General features: G+C 45.1%; 1 protein-coding gene across 2 annotated transcripts in view; it reads left to right on the top strand.

The window, feature by feature from the left end:
- CASR (calcium sensing receptor) overlaps nucleotides 1-20,810 on the top strand; it is a 53,006-nt gene that overhangs the window by 25,228 nt on the left and 6,968 nt on the right. For both annotated transcript variants that reach the window (XM_081176221.1, XM_081176220.1), the window contains exons 4-5: nucleotides 3,815-4,696; nucleotides 19,779-20,009. In XM_081176221.1, the coding sequence (XP_081032347.1) occupies nucleotides 3,815-4,696; nucleotides 19,779-20,009 (1,113 nt within the window). The remainder of the gene's footprint in view (nucleotides 1-3,814; nucleotides 4,697-19,778; nucleotides 20,010-20,810) is intronic.

Raw genomic sequence — 20,810 nt, 5'->3', positions numbered from 1 at the left:
TTAGCCGTTCCTCATAAGGCATCGTTTCCAGGCCTTTGGCCATTTTGGTTGCCCTCCTCTGGACACGTTCCAGTTTGTCAGTGTCCTTCTTGAATTGTGGTGCCCAGAACTGGACACAGTACTCCAGGTGAGGTCTGACCAGAGCAGAATACAGTGGCACTATTACTTCCCTTGATCTAGATGCTATACTCCTATTGATGCATCCCAGAATTGCATTGGCTTTTTAAGCTGCCGCGTCACACTGTTGGCTCATGTCACGTCTCATTTGGAATCAGAGGGTTGCTTTGAACACCAGCACCCCAAAGCCCTCTTTTGTGCGTTCACAAAAGGACTCTGTCCCACTGGTCCTGTCCCACCGGTATATGTGTGCATATGCAGGGATATATGCAAGAAGGAAACCTAAGCGTGAGCTTCCACGTGATGGGAAACCCCTGCAATCAGGAATGCCTCCCCATTTACTGAAAGCATTTGATCCATATTTAGAAGCTCAATTTGGAATTTATGGGTCTTCTACCTTTGTCTTTGTTTGTACTGCTGGGTCTCTTGGATGTGGCTTCCTGTCTGTGGGAGATACTAGTGCCAGCTTCTGCTGCTAGGAGAAAGATTAAAAATAATATACGTCTAAGACCCAGCATAGGGTTCTTTTCTATTTACTCATCCCCCAGCTAACTCATTAGCAGTGGAGGCCGTGAAGGGCATATAATTTACTTGGCTCGCATAGATAAGGAGGGCAGAGAACTGGACATGATTAGGAGGAAAGTTTATTCTCCATCAGCTTTGGCTTTCCAAATTGCCAATTATCAAGCCATTATGGGAAGATACCAGTTGTTTTTATGGAAGCATATCTCATCTTTCTTCATGGAAGCGTATGCCACTCCCAGATGAGAAGCAGTTGGATAAGGTTCCGCAGACGGAAGCATTTAGACTGACCAAGCAGCAAATGAATACCGCTTGCCATCCAGCAGATTGCACAGGGAGGGAATATTGCTTCGTTTGCCTTTCTGAGAATGCATGCATGACTTCTACCAAATGAGACAGAGACGGCATGGGTGGGAGGTCATTCTCTCTCTTTCTCTCCCCCCCCCACGCCCCCCATTTTGAGGGTTGCAAGTTGTTTAGTACTCCAAATGTCAGCCCTTTGGAGAAAGTCTTGAAGAAAATATTCAGCGCTGGATTTCTAGGAATCCTTGCATGTCTCGTTCTTTGAGAGGCAGTGTCAATCAGGTTTTAGGTCAAGTAGATTGTTTAAGTCACCAGAGGGGAAACAGCAGCATTTGTTCCCAGTTCCAGAAGTTGAAGGCAAGTTTCATGAACAGATCAGTACAGACAGTGGACTCAAGAAGTGATTCTCAATATTGATTAAAAAGCGGGAGGGTCGTTGCCCCCACCCTGTGAATTCTAATGTGTGCTAAAGGCTGGCAAAGGTAAAGGGACCCCTGACCATTAAGTCCTGTCGCGAACGACTCTGGGGTTGCATTCTCATCTCGCTCTATAGGCCAAGGGAGCCGGTGTTTGTCTGCAGACAGCTTCCGGGTCATGTGGCCAGCATGACTAAGCCGCTTCTGGCGAACCAGAGCAGCGCACGGAAACGCCGTTTACCTTCCCGCCGGAGCTGTACCTATTTATCTACTTGCACTTTGACGTGCTTTCAAACTGCTAGGTTGGCAGGAGCAGGGACTGAGCAACGGGAGCTCACCCCGTCACAGGGATTTGAACCGCCGACCTTCTGATCGGCAAGGCTCAGTGGTTTAGACCACAGCACTACCCACATCCCATGCTAAAGGCCAGTAGCTGCATCAAATGGTAAGGCATCCTACATTAACCAGTTGATGAGCTGTCCAGCTGCATTAGCAAGGTGCGCTCTTGCATTTTAGAACCTCGTGGCTGGAGTTGTCTTTTAAGGAACAGCTAGCTTGTATTTCCCAGTTTTCAGATTCCCCCCCCCCAAAAAAAAAATTCTCCTGTAAGTGTATATATTTCGAAAGAAAGAAAATTGCTGTTTACTGATAGCTTCTTCTCAGTGTATTCTATCAGAAAAAAATAAATAAATCCAAGAGTGGATTCTTGCTTCCAAGCCATAATAATAGGATGTTCTAAATTCAAACCCAGAATGGTCAGATTACTACATTTTGTTTGTGGATTTATTGTTGTTGCAGTTATTGAGAACTATAGCCATATTTCTAAAGTGTGTGTTGAGGGAGCTGAGTGAGTTTCACACATAAATGTGAATGATTTGAGACATCAAAAGTTTAATATCTGTGTTATTTAAAACTCCCAGGTAGATGCCACCTGGACATGGTAATTTGTTACTATTTGACTGTCAGTAAGGCCTAGAATGTTGTCCCCTGTCATTACTATTTGTCTTTGGACTCCATGCAAAAAGTCAGTTCAGGCATGATGTGCTTTGCATTTTCACAGTGACGACATGCACAAATAATTTCTTCAGGGTTCCCCCCCCCCCTTTCCCTTTTGTTGTCCTGCTTTTGTACACCTTTAATTCCCTTTGTAGTCCTGGGTGTAATTATGTAGGACAACTTTCACACAATTAACATATGAACGGGGTTAATGAGGGGAGCCAGACGGAGTGAGGGAAGAGGGGTTAATCAGAGTAGGATGAGAGAGAGTATAGAACTAGGCCCCATCTGCACCATTCATTTAAAGCAGTATCATACCACTTTAAATAGACATGGCTTCCCTCAAAGAATTCTGGGAAATGCAGTTTCTTAAGGGTGCTGAGAGTTGCTAGGAGACTCCTATTCCCCTCACAGAGCTGCAATTCCCAGAGTTCTCTGGGAACAGGAATTAAGAATGAAACTACACTCAGAACTGACCCATTTGTGGTCCCTGTGTGCTACACAATCTTGTTTAGCACCCTACTTAAAACCTGCCCCTGTCAACTTCACATCTGCTGGTTGTATGTGCTCCACTTCAAAGTCATTGTGCACCCCAATTTTTATGCTCTCTTCCACCTATAACCAGTGACCACATTCATTTCTGTCCATTGCAGCACCTCTGCATGTGCAACTACATTGATAATACATCCAAAGCCTATGCAATGCACAATTTACAGCACATGACTTCCCCCAAGAGAATCCTGGGAACTGTAGTTTGTTGAGGGTATTGGGGGTTTTGAGTCTGGGGGAAAACTACAGTTCCCATGATTATCTGAGGAATGCATGAGCTTTAAATTTCTGTTGGATGCACTTCAAACATATGGTGTGGACCTGCCTAGTAGCCTAGATTTCCTTATTATTATTATTTATTGAATTTATAGACCGCCCTATAACTGGAGATCTCAGGGCAGTATCCTGATCAGTCCTTGGTTTTCTCCCTTTGGTTTCTGTCAAGAGTAAAGGAGGAGAAAAGGCAAAGTGTAACTTTTTCCCCTATGAGGAAAGGAGTAGGATTCTATGTGATTCAGTTCTGTCCATTTTTCCATCTTATTGTCAGACTTCTTAATTATACAGTCTCAGCTGCCTATAAAGTCTAATTCCAGCTTCCCACTGAGAATTCAATTTCAAGCATATGTTGGGGAGAATAAATAGTTACGCCCAACCTTTTTGTCTATTTAATTCTGGGTGTTTTGCACCTTAGTAGATGGAGCATGAGACAAAGTTTGAGGTAAGCAGGCGGAAAGACAGACTATAACACCTTCAGAACGTTTTATATGTTTGTGTTTGCGGCATCGCTTTCCTCAAACACCATAAGAATTCCAAGACAACAAGAGCAAAGGAAACCTTTTACGAATTGTTTTTGCTGACTTGCTGCTTTTACTCGGTTTGCTTAACTGCTTTTTCGCTGTCCCCTCTCGCAGGTTAGCTATGCTTCATCCAGCCGTCTGCTGAGCAACAGGAATGAGTACAAATCTTTCCTGCGTACCATACCCAACGACGAACACCAGGCCACCGCCATGGCCGACATTGTCGAGTACTTCCGCTGGAACTGGGTGGGCACCATTGCGGCAGATGACAATTACGGACGGCCAGGAATCGAAAAGTTCAGGGAAGAGACCGAGGAGAGAAACATCTGCATTGACTTCAGTGAGCTCATCGCGCAGTACTTGCCTGAGGACCAGATCCAGCAGGTGGTGAAAGTCATTGAGAATTCCACAGCGAAGGTGATAGTCGTTTTCTCAAGTGGGCCAGATCTGGAACCGCTGATCAAAGAGATTGTCACGCGTAACATCACTGGCCGGATTTGGCTGGCCAGTGAAGCCTGGGCCAGCTCTTCGCTGATAGCTATGCCAGAGTTCTTCCATGTCATGGGTGGCACCATCGGATTTGCTCTGAAGGCAGGGCAGATCCCCGGCTTCCGCAACTTTCTGCGGAAGGTGAATCCGAGGAAATCTGTGAACAATGGATTTATCAAAGAGTTTTGGGAGGAGACTTTTAACTGCTACCTGGCAGATAGCAACAAAAATTATCCAGGTTCTGCTTCTTTCCAGAAGAGCCGTGAAGAAGGCACTGGAGTTGGGAATGGCACGAGTGCCTTCCGCGCCCCCTGTACTGGGCACGAAAATATCACCAGTGTGGAGACTCCCTACATGGATTATACTCACCTGCGGATATCTTACAATGTATACTTGGCCGTATACTCCATTGCCCATGCTTTGCAGGATATATACACTTGCACCCCTGGGAAAGGACTGTTCACCAATGGGTCATGTGCTGACATCAAGAAAGTGGAAGCATGGCAGGTAAATTTTTCCGCCGCAGTTACAGAATTGCTGTACGCTGTGTTTACAAGACACAAAATTGAACACCATATATGCATTGTCAGAGGTCTTCTTCGGTGCTTTTAGCAAGAGCCTAACCATGGGAGGTGTGGCGTGTTGGGTGATACATTCCCCTCTGGCTTCACAGACCCTACCAATAAGCCAGTGTATCTCAAACCTGGGTCTCCAGGTTGTTGGGCTACAACCCCCATCATCCGTGACACTGGTTCTGCTAGCTAGGGATGATTGGAGTTGTAGTCAAACAACAGCTGGACACCCAAGTTTGAGAAACACTAATAGGCTCTGCTTGGCAATACCCTCCCCTGTTTTGGTTGTCAGAGGACACATAGGAGCCATCATGGAATATATCGGCATGCAGGAAGAGGAGACTCTCTTCAGGGGTTAGGGCAGAGGAGGACATGGCAGGGAGCCAAATCGTTTAGCTCACTGGTCTTCAGCTGTTGAGTCACAGCTTGAACCAAGGAAGGTTGCAACAGGAGCACCACCACCATGCAAATATATGGTAAAAGATAAAGAAATGGGTCCCAAAATGCATGTTCGGGTTAAAAGTGGGACCTGGGTCTGGAAAGGCTGGAGATGCTTGCTCTAGCTCACATTTTGAGTCCGTTCTACTATCTTTCTCCCTCTCTGCTACATTGGTTTGTTTAGTCATCCATCCACCCATCCACTTTCACCCACCCAACTTCTTCATTCTGTTATTCTTCTCCACTTACTCTTTCAGGTTTCATGCACTGATCCTTTTTATGTCCTTCAAAAAGCTTTCCTATTCCTTCTCTTCTCTTCTCTCTGTTTCTTCAGCGTCTCAGAAGCTCCCTGAATCTCTGGTTCAGCACGTTAGGGCTAAACCTTCGCAGGAAGGATTCACCCAAGAAGAAGATCCGGTATAGTGTGGCAGATGAGCGCTGCCTCTCCAGCGTTACCATGTGGATTATTCATTCTGCCATGCCTCCATCTCTTCTGCTCTCTCCCACCCACTGAAAAAGGAGGTGGGGTGGTAGCTCAGCAATTTGAATGTGGGGGTCCTCTAGGGCTTGTAGATATCAGATGAGCTCAAGAATCATATACAGTGGTACCTTGGTTTGCATACGTCTTGGTTTGCGTACGTTTTGAATTACAAACACGTCAAACCCGGAAGTGCATGTCCCGGTTTGCAACCTTTTTTTGGATTACGAACAATTTTGTTTTGGAGGCCCCATTGGCGAAAGCGCGCCTTGGGTTACAATGTGTTTTGGTTTACAAACGGACCTCCGGAACGGATTATGGTTGTAAACCAAGGTACCACTGTATATTTCTTTTAAAATTCCCCATGTGTGGGGGACACCTACACTTTCATTCAATAATATGCCTCTTTCATTTTTGTTCTTCCTCTCTGCTATCTCTAAGGGAAGGTTTTTATGTCTGTGCATCATAATGAGTACTGCATCCCAGCCCCTTGATATGGTGAGCTGCACCTCAATTTTAGAGGCATTGTGTTATTATAGGATTGAGGGGGTTGGTTTGGACACCTGTTTTGTCCCCTCCAGGCCTGTGGTATTATATCTGTAGGGTGGGATTCTGTAGTAGAAGGAACTGCTGAAGTAGTCAAACCAGTCTCTTAGCTACCATATTTTTCGCTCTATAAGACGCACCAGACCATAAGACACACCTAGTTTTTGGAGGAGGAAAACAAGAAAAAATATATTCTGAATCTCAGAAGCCAGAACAGCGAGAGGGATCGCTGTGCAGTGAAAGCAGCAATCCCTCTTGCTGTTCAGGCTTCTGGGATAGCTGCGCAGCCTGCATTCGCCCCATGACGCACACACATTTCCCCTTACTTTTTAGGAGGGAAAAAGTGAGTCTTATAGAGCAAAAAATACGGTAAGTTAATGGCTGTTTTCAAGGCTGTTAAGCATCTTATTTACATGACTAAAGAGTTGGTCTGTTGGCTATTAAGCAACTAGCTTGTGATTTCTTTCTTACTCATATTCAGATTTTATACCGCCTTTTATCTGAAGATTCTAGGGCACAGTACAACATTAAAAGCATCATTTACATAGCACAATAATAATAATTAATAAATAAAACAATCACAGAAAAAGAAATAATAATAACAGTCCCCCGCCCCGCTTTTAAAAAGCCATACATTGTTTAATGGCCAAAGGTCTGGATAAAGAGGAGTGTTTTCACCTGGCACCTAAAGATGGCACCAGGCAAGCCTCTCTGGGGAGAGCATTCTACAACCAGGGAGCCACCACCAAAAGGCCCCGTTCTCATGTTGTCAACCTCTAAACCTCTCAGGGAGCAGGGACACAGAGAAAGGCCTCAGATCACAAGCACTGGGTTCAGGTTGGTTCATATGGGGAGAGGGGGTCCTTAATATATTGAGGTCGTGAGCAGTGACTGCTTTCAGAAGTAGAGTGCAGGCGTCCCCCCACCTCTCCTGGCTTAAGGCCATGTCATACAAGGTGTTGGATAATAACAGACCAGAGCCCAGTTTTTTTTGACACAGAGGCTTGACTTGCTTCCTGTTCTGAAACTCACTGGTGGAACAAGATCTGTTGGAGGGGCCAACGGCATTAACACCCCATCTTATGCTCAGCTTGTATAGATGTGTCAATAAAACCATATGTCACGAAGACACCACAGTCCCCAGAGACTTTCATTCAAAGGAAACGGAATCCCTGAAGTCTCTCACTGTTGTGGGATTGGTGATGAAAGCTTAGGGTCTGGGTCTCTCCATCCTGGGGCTGCTAATGAGAGCATTCATGTACACTGGGTTGGTAACCTTCAGAGTACATTGTACTCTGGAGGATTTTTTCCACACCAGGTAGCAAGATGTGTGCATAGAATCATAGAATCCTAGAGTTGGAAGAGACCACAAGGGCCATCGAGTCCAACCCCCTGCCAAGCAGGAAACACCATCAGAGCACTCCTGACATATGGTTGTCAAGCCTCTGCTTAAAGACCTCCAAAGTAGGAGACTCCACCACACTCCTTGGCAGCAAATTCCACTGTCGAACAGCTCTTACTGTCAGGAAGTTCTTCCTAATGTTTAGGTGGAATCTTCTTTCTTGTAGTTTGGATCCATTGCTCCGTGTCCGCTTCTCTGGAGCAGCAGAAAACAACCTTTCTCCCTCCTCTATATGACATCCTTTTATATATTTGAACATGGCTATCATATCACCCCTTAACTTCCTCTTCTCCAGGCTAAACATGCCCAGCTCCCTTAGCCGTTCCTCATAAGGCATCGTTTCCAGGCCTTTGACCATTTTGGTTGCCCTCCTCTGGACACGTTCCAGTTTGTCAGTGTCCTTCTTGAACTGTGGTGCCCAGAACTGGACACAGTACTCCAGGTGAGGTCTGACAGGTGAGGTGTGCAGCAAGCCCAGTGTTTGTAGCTATCCCCATATAAAGTTCACCCTGAAGTTCTCCCTCTGCGCTTGCACCAGAGTAGACGGCCGTGTGCAGAAAGCAAGTGGCACTCTTGTTGGTGGGAACTAGCTGTTTTGTCCTGGTGTTGTTTAAATTGTGAGGAGTTGTAGCAGATGACTTAGCAAGTCATCCATAAAATATTCGCAGAGGGAGGCTGGTAGTTTGACTCTGTGTCACTGGGTTCATCTAATGGGAAACTCCTGAGCGTCAACGAAACACTTATTTCAACAGATTAATCGCTGTAAAACACTGGTGCGCTTCACGTAGTGACATTTGCCTTTCCATTAATCAATAGATGGACTTTACCAGGGATTTTTTTTATATATGTAAAATAATTCAAAGTTCATATTGTTTTCAGTCTTAGGAAAAGAGCAGGTGGATCTGATACATTAGTTGTAAAGTACATGGTTTGCATGTGTGATCAGTATTATTATTATTATTATTATTATTATTATTATTATTATTATTATCAGTTGCTTTCCTCAAAAAAGCAACTCAAAGCGACTTTACAAACAGTAAAACTAATTACAAAAAACGCAACTAATTAAAAACCTAAAACACACACACACACCCCGTACAATTAAAAGGCAGGTCTTACAGTTGCTGCCTCACTTCAAATTAAGAGCTGAAAGCTGAAGAAAAGGGAAAGCTTTTGCCTGATGCTTAAAATTGGATAAAGATGGCACCACTGAACATCATGGCGTGTCATGGTTTTATTGTCACTAGCACAATATATACTATTTTGTACTTGAAGGAGGGAAGTAGGAGTGTATGGTTGAAATTACGGTTGACAGCAAGATAGGAAATACTGTTAATATAGGAGATGATTTGGGAAAAAGCACACCATGAATGCCGTGACAGGAACCGCTATAACAGAAATGGAAAGGGAGTTAGGAGTTCACAATTTAAGGTGATGTATTGACTGGAAATAGGGATGCGGGTGGCGCTGTGGGTTAAACCACAGAGCCTAGGACCTTCTGATCGGCGGTTCGAATCCCTGTGATGGGGTGAGCTCCCGTTGCTCGGTCCCAGCTACTGCCAACCTAGCAGTTCGAAAGCATGTCAAAGTGCAAGTAGATAAACAGGTACCACTCTGGCGGGAAGGTAAACGGCGTTTGCATGCGCTGCTCTGGTTCGCCAGAAGTGGCTTAGTCATGCTGGTCACGTGACCCGGAAGCTGTACGCCGGCTCCCTCGGCCAATAAAGTGAGATGAGCGCTGCAACCCCAGAGTCGGTCATGACTGGACCTAATGGTCAGGGGTCCCTTTATCTTTAGTATTGAATGGAAATAACAGAACAGGATATGGATCTTAAGATATGGGTTAATCCATAAATGACTATAGTTTCAGAGAGTAGCATCAGCCCCGTGACATTTTTGCTGTGAGGTCCCAAAGGGTATTATTTGGTCCCCAATTTTAACATCTACATGAAGTTGTGGGGAATGGTCACTGGAAAATTTGGAGAGAGGCTTCACTGGCGTGTTGATGAAACACAGCTCTGTTTCTCTGTTGTGTCTGAGTCAGGACAGGACCTAGACCATGACAGTGCCACAGATGGGGGACTTAGGTTGAGAGAATAGCAGCTTGCCTTTAGCCACATTGAACATTCATTCACAAAATAAGCTGCCATTCAGCATTTAGTCTCTTCGCCTATTTGATGGTGGTTTTTTGGTGGCATGCTGAACTGCAGTTTGTCCATTATCATGACTGATAGCTTAGTAATGTCCTTCACACATGTTTGCCCAGCAGTAAGTCTCACTGAACTAAATGGAGTGTACTCCCAAATAAATGTGCATAGACTTGCCTTCTTAGCACCTTATGAACTACAGTACATTAAAAAAAGAAAATAAAGCTTACTAGAACGTCTTCTAATGCTGTAATCCATCTTGAGATTAGTGTGGAAGATTATATATAAATGTGTTTTTAAAAAATGCTATGGGTTGTATCCAACAATTAGTCTTCCCCACAGTAGACCCAGTACAGTTTATGTACCCAAGTTAGTCATGTCTACTAATTTTAACAGAGCAGGTCTACTCTGAATAGGATTAATATTGCATATATTGTCATAGAATTGTATCCAAGTGAGACCCTGCATCAGTGTGCTTTAATGGTACAGTGGTACCTTGGGTTACATACGCTTCAGGCTACATACGCTTCAGGTTACAGACTCCGCTAGCCCAGAAATAGTACCTCGGGTTAAGAACTTTGCTTCAGGATGAGAACAGAAATCGTGCGGCGGCGGCAGCAGGAGGCGCCATTAGCTAAAGTGGTGCTTCAGGTTTCAGGTTAAGAACGGACCTCCCGAACGAATTAAGCACTTAACCCGAGGTACCACTGTATAGCATGTATATATGCAACCTACAGAATGTTTGAAGATGGTTTTGCAGTGGGGAATGACAACTGTGTGGTATGGATGGCTGGAACAGAAGGACTGAGATGATGCTCTCCAGGAAACCCACACATACCCAGACATATTGGTGCTTCCACATAGCAGTTTATTATGGACTTGTGCTGCTCGTTCATGCTAGTTTTGTGTAGCATCTACATGATGCCATCCTCAGATTTTCCCATTTAATCCAGATTTACTGTTTCTGTGGGGCCTTTTTAGTTGACAGATTTTCTGCAGAAATGGTAAATCTGGATTAATGTGGGGCAGGGGAGAGAGAGATAGAGAGTGAAAGGAAATTTGATTGGAGTTACGTTGCGTGGATTCTGCAAAAAAACCCCAAAAGCGTGAATGAGCAGCTTGTGAGTCCTCAATGAACTGCCACGAAGAAGCCCCCTTTGTGCCCCTGCCCTCCTGTTCCAACCACTGCCCTAGTCATTGTCATTCCTCCTGCAAAGTCATCTTCAAACATTCTGCAGGCTACAAAGGGCTGCCGTACGTCCAGAAAATCCTGGACATCGCTGGGATTTTGATTCCAAAAATGGTGTCCGGGCGAACCTTTAAATGTATGGCATCCCATGTTGTAAGTGGTTTTTTTGCCGATTTTATTAAAACTAGCTGGGAAAAAAAAAGCTCAACAACTTTGACACCCCCCCCAAAAAAGGCAACAACGTTTTTGTCTGGATTTACATTTTCTGAAATATGGCAACCCTAGCATACATACATGCCTCCTCCACAAGAGAGTCAGTGGTACCCCCACTCTAGTGGTACCCCATTTACATCCCTTTATTCCCCTCTCCCCCCCATTATTCATTTTTATGAGGAAAAATAAAATGCAATGTTTGCACCAAGGTGTACTCTATGTCTCAACCAGTGGAATGTATAGATTCTCCTTCCTGCACGCTTTGCATTTCCCAATGGATCGGGCATTTTTCATAATAATATATCATCATTGCCTTCCTCTTGAACGAATGCTTTATTTCCCCCCAAAGCATTTTTGAAAAATCCACATCCTCTGCCCTCATCACTGTGTGACTTTTGCAGCTTTTTATAGGTTACAGACTGTCAATGATTAGCCAAAACAATTCACTGTTAAGGACTTGTCATGTATGTTTTGTAACTAAAGATAGAAACATAAATGCCAAAGAATCAATTCAGCGGCGTTTAAAAAGAAGCCCAGTTCATTCAGGGCAACTCTGTGCAAGGGCTAAAGGGGTAAAATTAGTATATTAGGCTAGTAATATGAAACAAAAGGTCTTGTTTTAAAAAGACCATGGGGCAAATGACTGGGGGCTGCTGGCTTGAAATGATGCTCACAGAGAAGGACACCTAATCTTCCAGCTCTCCTGTTGATGCATCTGCTTCCGACTGACAAGAACAGAAACTCTTCTTCGCCTCTCCTCTGTTTAGCACCTGCTTTTAAAACCATGATAGCGGGAAGGGTCATTATCATTTATCACACACAGAGGAAAGGATTTATGAGGGTGTTAATGCAAAGGAAAGAGGGTGCTGTTTACTATTACATTAAATGATGAAGGACATTCTACTTCATTGCTTTCCTCCCATTGGTTTTTCTCTCTTCAATGAAAGAGGAAGAGAGGGGAGGGATTGGCATTTTCAGTAGCCCTCAATGGGTGGGTTCAGCTAAGGACAGAGATAGAGGTACAATCCTAGCCCTCTTTCCTCAGAAAAAAAGTCCCACCCATTTCACTGGGATTTATTTTGAAATAAGCACTCTTAACTTGGAAGTGAACAAGCGGCCCTGTGGTTTAAACCACTGAGCCTCTTGGGCTTGCCGATCAGAAGGTCAGCGGTTCGAATCCCCGTGCCGGGGTGAGCTCTTGTTGCTCTGTCCCAGCTCCTGCCAACCTAGCAGTTCAAAACCATGCCAAAAGTGCAAGTAGATAAATAGGTACCACTCCGGTGGGAAGGTAAACAGCGTTTCTGTGCGCTGCTCTGGTTTTGGTGTTCCATTGCGCCAGAAGCGGCTTAGTCATGCTGGCCCCATGACCCAGAAAAACTGTCTGCAGACAAACACCAGCTCCCTTGGCCAGTAAAGTGAGATGAGCGCCGCAACCCCAGAGTCGTTTGCAACTGGACTTAACTGTCAGGGGTCCTTTACCTTTTTAAGTGAACACAGTGGGACTTACATCTGCATAGACTTGCGTAGAATTGTAAGTGATTGCAGGCGTGGGCTTGGATTAGAGGACTGTGATTGGGTTCATAAAGGACAGTACAGTGGTGCCTCGCAAGACCAAATTAATCCGTTCCGCGAGTCTCTTCGTCTTGCGGTTTTTTCATCTTGCGAACCACAGCTATTAGCGGCTTAGCGGCTATTAGCGGCTTAGCAGCTATTAGCGGCTTAGCGGCCATTAATGGCTTAGCGGCTTTAAGAAAAAGGAAACAAACTCGCAAGAACTCTCAAGACGTTTCATCTTGCGAAGCAAGCCCATAGGGAAATTCGTCTTGCAGAACGACTAAAAAAACGGAAAACTCTTTCGTCTAGCGAGTTTTTCGCCTTGTGAGGCATTCGTCTTGCGGGGCACCACTGTATTTTAAGAAGTAAAGATGGGAAGTTATTTTGCAAAGAATATAGCAGTGGCGGATGCACTCAGTGCACAGCTAAGGTGCGCTGTTCATGCTCTTTTTGCACAGCCATGCCACACCCTCTGTACAATGAGTCGAAGTCTGTAACTTCCCACGTGAGAGATTTCTGTGCTGTTTGCAGCAGTGGTGTTATCAGTGCGCTCTCCCGCAGCACATCATTCCTGAGCTGCTTCCACAATGGTCATGTATTATGGAAAAGCCACACTTCACTCACTCGCTGTTTTTGAGGCATCTGCATGATATTGTGAGTAAAACGTCCTGCTCTTGAGCTTTCCCCCTCAATCTTCTGACACAAAGCACAAAGGAACAAGTGCACAGCCTCCATAGGTAAAGATGACCCATTGTGCAGCTGTTCCAGTACTTTGCGGAGGGCGGGGATGTTGCTGGTTATGGTCTGTATGGATCCATCTTACCATTTTGTTCTCTGTGGTCTGTCTCTCCTCTCTTGGAGTCAACTCTGTCACTTTAACCTTTCCAGATACCATTGTCTTTACATCAGTGTCACCCCAGTTGCAGCCACAAGCTGATCACAGTGAGGATTAAAGCTGGTGTGTGTGTGCATTTAACCCTTTCCCCCATACCATGCTTCAGATGCAAACCACCCTGCCCAATATTTGGGCTAGGGACTGCTTTCTTAGCTGCCGAATATCACTTGAATTCCAGTCACCTGGAAGCAATCCAATAATAATAATAATAATAATAATAATAATAATAATAATAATAATAATTTATTTATACCCCACCCATCTGGCTGGGCTTCCCTAGCCACTCTGGGCGGCTTCCAAAAAAAATTTATTAAAATACTGTACTACATCAAACATTAAAAGCCTCCCTAAACAGGGCTGCCTTCAGATGTCTTCTAAAAGTCTGGTAGTTGTTGTTCTCTTTGACATCTGGTGGGAGGGCATTCCACAGGGAGGGCGCCACTACTGAGAAGGCCCTCTGCCTGGTTCCCTGTAACTTGGCTTCTTGCAGTGAGGGACCCGCCAGAAGGCCCTCGGTGCTGGACCTCAGTGTCCGGGTAGAACGATGGAGGTGGAGACGCTCCTTCAGGTATACTGGACCGAGGCCGTTTAGGGCTTTCAAGGTCAGCACCAACACTTTGAATTGTGCTCGGAAACGTACTGGGAGCCAATGTAGGTCTTTCAAGACCGGTGTTATATGGTCTCGGCGGCCGCTCCCAGTCACCAGTCTGGCTACTGCGTTCTGGATTAGTTGTAGTTTCCGGGTCACCTTCAAAGGTAGCCCCATGTAGAGCGCATTGCAGTAGTCCAAGCGGGAGATAACTAGATCATGCACCACTCTGGCGAGACAGTCTGCGGGCAGGTAGGGTCTCAGCCTGCGTACCAGATGGAGCTGGTAAACAGCTGCCCTGGACACAGAATTTACCTGCGCCTCCATGGACAGCTGTGAGTCCAAGAATGACTCCCAGGCTGCGCACCTGGTCCTTCAGGGGCACAGTTACCCCATTCAGGACCAGGGAATCCTCCACACCTGCCCGCCTCCTGTCCCCCCAAAAACAGTACTTCTGTCTTGCAGGATTCAACCTCAATCTGTTAGCCGCCATCCATCCTCCAACCGCCTCCAGACACTTCTTGTTTGAAGCAAAACAGCAATGAATAGGTACACTAAGACAACCTATGTCTAGAAGCATCCCTGGTGCGAGGGAGCAATTCCTTACATTTCCTGCGTGTTCAGACCCAGAGACCTCCCCCCTAAATAAAGACACATTTGACTCAAATTTTAGTTTTGGTTTTTGGCAGAATTTAGGCCACAACTTTGTTGATTACAGAAAGTGAGTGGTTGCACAGGCTCTGGTTCGACTAGCTCCCTACACCCTTGCAGGTAGTGCTGACCCAGAGCTCTGTCATAGGTCAGCCAAGGGTGAACACCTGAGGTAGGTGGAAAGCCCAGGAATGGACTATGTCCACTCCCCAGATGCTCCCCTGGACTCTGGCACGGGCACAATCCCCTCTCGGGGGTTGACCAAACCAAGTTGAGTCCCTGGATTCCTTTAACAGAATACCTTTCACATAGGGATGGCAAGACCGTTCTCCCATCCCTATCACCTGAACCAGTGCCTATCCGCAACCTTGCAAGTTGTGACGATTTGCTATGCGGCAGGTGAAACCCAAATGGCAACAGCCAATCAGCCAAGTGGGGAAAATTCCTGCCATGCCCCTGTCCCAACGACAGATGACACACCACGGCTTAGCAAGGTCAGTTGCAAAATACCCTACATATAGGGAGAGGTGGGCAGGTGTTCCGATGCACGAACCAAAAGAGGAAGCTCTGGGTCACGTGCATAGGCATATATAGGTCCCTCGATCCATCTAGACTGCACCCCATTGGCCAAATTAAACCCAGCAACGAGGGACCTACCAATCGGGTGTTGTAGCTTGTCCAGTATTCCCACCCACAACACAGGAGGTCCGTCTCCAGGTCTCACCTGGTCTTTGAGGGAGGACACACTTTCCCTTTGATAAATTGGACTCTGATCCAAATATTTTATTGTGTTACACAGTTCCCACTCCGCCCCCCCCCCCCGGGTGAGATGCACCCAGGTAACACTTGGACAGGGCTTTTTTCCAGGTTGAACTCAGTTCCGGCACCTCTCAGGTGGGCGCCATTGCCATTATAAGAGAACAAGGGAGGTGTTCATGGTGAGTTCTGGCACCTCTTTTTCTAGAAAAATAGAACTGCTCTTGGAGATTCATTTGGTTGGGAAAGCACAAGAGAATTATGTTGTCTTAGTAATAATTTGCTTACAGATATATAAGCATATAGGAAGCAAACCATAACTCTTACTTGAGTTGGCAGTAGATCACCTAACCCTCTAGCAAATTTACAGAGAGAGACTTTATGTCTCAAGGTGCATCATCCGTCATCTCACAGCTACAAATTTTCACCCTAAATTCAAAATGTCAGATTTGGCTTCAGATGGTTTCTCTATCCTGTCCGGTCTAGTTTTGTGGGGTGTAAACTTCTCAAACTCTTGATGATTTTAGATTCCAAAAGCAGAAGAGAGGGTGCCACCTTTCAGGTAATTCACTGGCCACTCACAGAGATCATCAATGCAGACAAATATGCAGAAATAGTAAACTGGAAAATTAGTTTTGGCTTATCACCACTTCACATTGAGGAAAAGTGTAATCTTCATTACAGACGCTGTCTAATGTCAGTTTCGTTATTTGCATTAGGTACACATTTATTCAGCTAAGCCCTACTCAGCGTAGATCCATAGAAACTAATGAACCTTAGTCATGTATATTTACTTTAATAGGTCTGCTCTGAGTAGGACTAGCGTTGAATACCACCCTTTGATACATACATATGTATATGTTGCATTTATATCATACCTTTTTCTCTTAAGGAGCTCAAAGCAGTGCACATGGTCCTCCTACTCCTCTCATCCTCACAACAACCCTGTGAGGTGGGTTAGGCTGAGAGGCAGTTGAGTGGGGAGTTGAACCCTGGTCTCCCAGGCCTGACACTCTAACCACTATGCCACACTGGTACAGCATTACTCAAATCAAGGGAAGTAATAGTGCCACTGTATTCTGCTCTAGTCAGACCTCACCTGGAGTACTGTGTCCAGTTCTGGGCACCACAGTTCAAGAAGGACACTGACCAACTGGAACGTGTCCAGAGGAGGGCAACCAAAATGGTCAAAGGCCTGGAAACGATGCCTTATGAGGAACGGCTAAGGGAGCTGGGCATGTTTAGCCTGGAGAAGAGGAGGTTAAGGGGTGATATGATAGCCATGTTCAAATATATAAAAGGATGTCATGTAGAGGAGGGAGAAAGGTTGTTTTCTGCTGCTCCAGAGAAGCGGACACGGAGCAATGGATCCAAACTACAAGAAAGAAGATTCCACCTAAACATTAGGAAGAACTTCCTGACAGTAAGAGCTGTTCGACAGTGGAATTTGCTGCCAAGGGGTGTGGTGGAGTCTCCTACTTTGGAGGTCTTTAAGCAGAGGCTTGACAACCATATGTCAGGAGTGCTCTGATGGTGTTTCCTGCTTGGCAGGGGGTTGGACTCGATGGCCCTTGTGGTCTCTTCCAACTCTATGATTCTATGATTCTATGAAATTATAATACTCAAATCACTCAAATACATAAACCAGTCTGACAGTTTTGCACATGGAAGATAAAGCAGAGCTCTATTCAGTGGGAGGCAACGTATTTTGGCACATGGTATATCCTGGCTCAGTCATTGGCATCCCCAGTTCAAAGGATGCACAGAAGCCTTTCAGAGAAGAGGACAAGTCAAGCTGTCTCCAGCTACACTAATGTGAGAATATTTGTTTGGAAACAAATGCGTCAGGTTGGTCATTAGCTGAGCGTGAGCTGGTGGACTGAGCAGATGGTCCAGGTTTTGCTGCTTCTCCTGATTCTGATAACATTTGCCTTCTCCCCCTTCCCCATCTTGCTCCTGCCGCACTTCCATTTTCATGACATGCTAATATTAGACAAATGCCATTGCAGCACTAGCGAAACAAGAATGAGGGTAATAGAATAATAGAAACCAGTATCTTTAATAAGAGAATCCTTTTTTTAAAAAGTCACAAGGTTTTCAGCTCTCATGCAGCTCTTCATCAGGTATTGGGGTTCAGAGCCATATCTCTGTTGCTTTTTCAGTTTATTTGCTTTGTGTGCACTGGGTGCAAGTTGAAGTTGAATTAGAACTGTAACAGCCGATAATAGTTAGGTTTGCTATACCCAAAAAGCCGAGCAAATGTCTTGTCATCTTGTCCCGTCACATTTGTTGGCACCCGTCTGCTTTGAGAGACAAAGGTGTGCACCTATTATTATTATTATTATTATTATTATTATTATTATTATTATTATAGAATCATAGAATCATAGAGTTGGAATAGACCACAAGGGCCATCGAGTCCAACCCCCTGCCAAGCAGGAAACACCATCAGAGCACTCCTGACATATGGTTGTCAAGCCTCTGCTTAAAGACCTCCAAAGAAGGAGACCCCACCACACTCCTTGGCAGCAAATTCCACTGTCGAACAGCTCTTACTGTCAGGAAGTTCTTCCTAATGTTTAGGTGGAATCTTCTTTCTTGTAGTTTGGATCCATTGCTCCGTGTCCGCTTCTCTGGAGCAGCAGAAAACAACCTTTCTCCCTCCCTATTATTAATTTATTTATACCCTGCCTTTTTCACTGACAAGGATTCAAGGTGGCTTACAGATAAAAATTACCTGCACTTTCCTACATGAACCTACCCAATATACTGCATAAGAGACCAGTTCCACAAAACACTTTTTAAAAACTTTCATGGTAATCTCATCAGTAAACCACAGCAATTTCTAGAACGCTCATCATGCTAGTTATAGTTTCAGGCTGTGCACACATTAGCCCTTACTCAGGTTCCAGTGCGTTCCCACCTTGCTATTTGAAGCCAAGTGCACATCATGAAGAAGAATAAGAATAAGAATCTTTATTTGCATCAGCCACTAGCCATAGCAATAAAATAAAACACAATGTACTGAAGATAGAGGTAAAAACTGGAGGTTTACATGAATAATCAAAGAATAGATCTTACTCTAATTACGCTTCAGGTTACATACGCTTCAGGTTACAGACTCCGCTAACCCAGAAATAGTACCTTGGGTTAAGAACTTTGCTTCAGGATGAGAACAGAAATCGTGCTCCGGTGGCGCGGCGGCAGCAGGAGGCCCCATTAGCTAAAGTGGTGTTTCAGGTTAAGAACAGTTTCAGGTTAAGAACGGACCTCCAGAACGAATTAAGTACTTAACCTGAGGTACCACTGTATATGTAATCTTGCATAAGTGAAAGCACACCTGTGTACTGGAATTGTTAAATTTTGCAAATAGGATGCCAACGTATCAAAATGACTAGGTGGAAAATAATCCTACCATGGACAAAATTTCCATATTGTGGCCAAATTATTCTGAAGCTCAATATCATATAGGCGCTGTCTAATTAAATCATTTGCTGAAGCCCAGCGTTAATAACTGCTGTGGTGATAAACCAGAAAAGTAAAGCTTTTGGATGACAGTCTAAGAAGCAGGGCAATTTAGATCTCAAGTGCACATGAACGTCAGCCACAATCCCTCTATAGCCTATAGTTTCTTGAGAAATACTGCTGCTTGATGCCTTTTCTCTCAAACCAGCTTCCATCCAATTTGAAAAATGTAAGCTGCAATTAGGGACGCGGGTGGCGCTGTGGGTTAAACCACAGAGCCTAGGACTTGCCGATCAGAAGGTTGGCGGTTCGAATCCCCGTGGCGGGGTGAGCTCCCGTTGCTCGGTCCCTGCTCCTGCCAGTTCCCATCATCCATGACCACTGGTTCTGCTAGCTAGGGATGATGGGAGTTGTAGTCCAAAACAGCTGGAGACCCAAGTTTGGGAAACCCCAGTCTAGTCCAACCCCTTTGCAAAGCAGGAATATCATCTCACACCCATTTGCAAAAGGATGTATAAAACAACCCAAGCATTTGACAAGTAAACGTTTCAGCAGCACCAGCTGCCATTTCTGTTTCTACCTAACTTCAGGCATTTTAATGGCTTTTGATTTTGGCACAGCAGGGTTGGTCCGTCAAAAGATGCCAGTATCAGTGATGGCCTGATTCAGCCTATATCTGTATCCTTCTCCGTAGGTACTGAAGCACCTGCGGCACTTGAACTTCACAAACAACATGGGAGAGCAAGTGGATTTTGACGAATCTGGGGGCCTGATAGGGAATTACTCCATCATCAATTGGCACCTGTCACCAGAGGACGGCTCCATTGTCTTTGAGGAAGTTGGACACTATAATGTTTATGCCAAGAAAGGAGAGAGGCTGTTTATCAATGAGAACAAGATTCTGTGGAGTGGATTCTCCAAGGAGGTAAGGGACACCAGCCACCCCAAACTAACATTAATATTTATCAACCTTTCCCACAAGGTCCACAGATCTTTTTGGGCTGAAATTCTTTCCCATAGCCAATGGCAAGGTTCTGTTTTCTTGGGTCCTGCTGCACAGAAGGGGGGGGGGGAATGCATCGTTTTTGTTGCCGCTGCCTGGTTTTATGTTGGTGAGCAGCAGGCAAAGTGTGCCTATGTGTGTAGTATCAGTTCCTTTCCTCCAAATCATAGTGTTGGTGTTGCCATTTTGAATGCTGTATAGCAGCGTTTCCCAAAGTGTGGTATATGTACCCTTGAGGGTTCCATATGTAGATGGCAGAACTCTACTTTATCATAGTCTTTCTAGCTGCAGAAAACAATCCAAAGATAAAATAGCATTATTAAAACTGCGCCTGTAAGACTAAATTCTCAAAAGGGGTACAGTGGTGCCCTACAAGACGAATGCCTCGCAAGACAGAAAACTCGCTAGACGAAAGAGTTTTCCATTTTGGAGGTGCTTCGCAAAACGAATTTCCTATGGGCTTGCTTTGCAAGACGACAATGTCTTGCGAGTTCCTGCTGGTTTTTTTCCCTTCCCCCCCTTTTTCTAAGCCGCTAAGCCGCTTATCAGCTGATTCAATCAGCAGATAAGCCGCTAATAGCGCTAATCCGCTAATCCGTCAATGGGCTTGCTTCGCAAGACGAAAAAACCGCTAGACGAAGAGAATCACAGAACGGATTCATTCGTCTTGCGAGGCACCACTGTATGTGATTATTGGGGAACACTGCCATTAAACAACATGAG

Source organism: Podarcis bocagei (assembly GCF_964188305.1).
Source record: "Podarcis bocagei genome assembly, chromosome: 17".
Lineage (NCBI taxonomy): Eukaryota > Metazoa > Chordata > Lepidosauria > Squamata > Lacertidae > Podarcis > Podarcis bocagei.
Note: the sequence above shows the minus strand (reverse complement) of the source record. Positions and strands in the feature narration are given on the sequence as shown.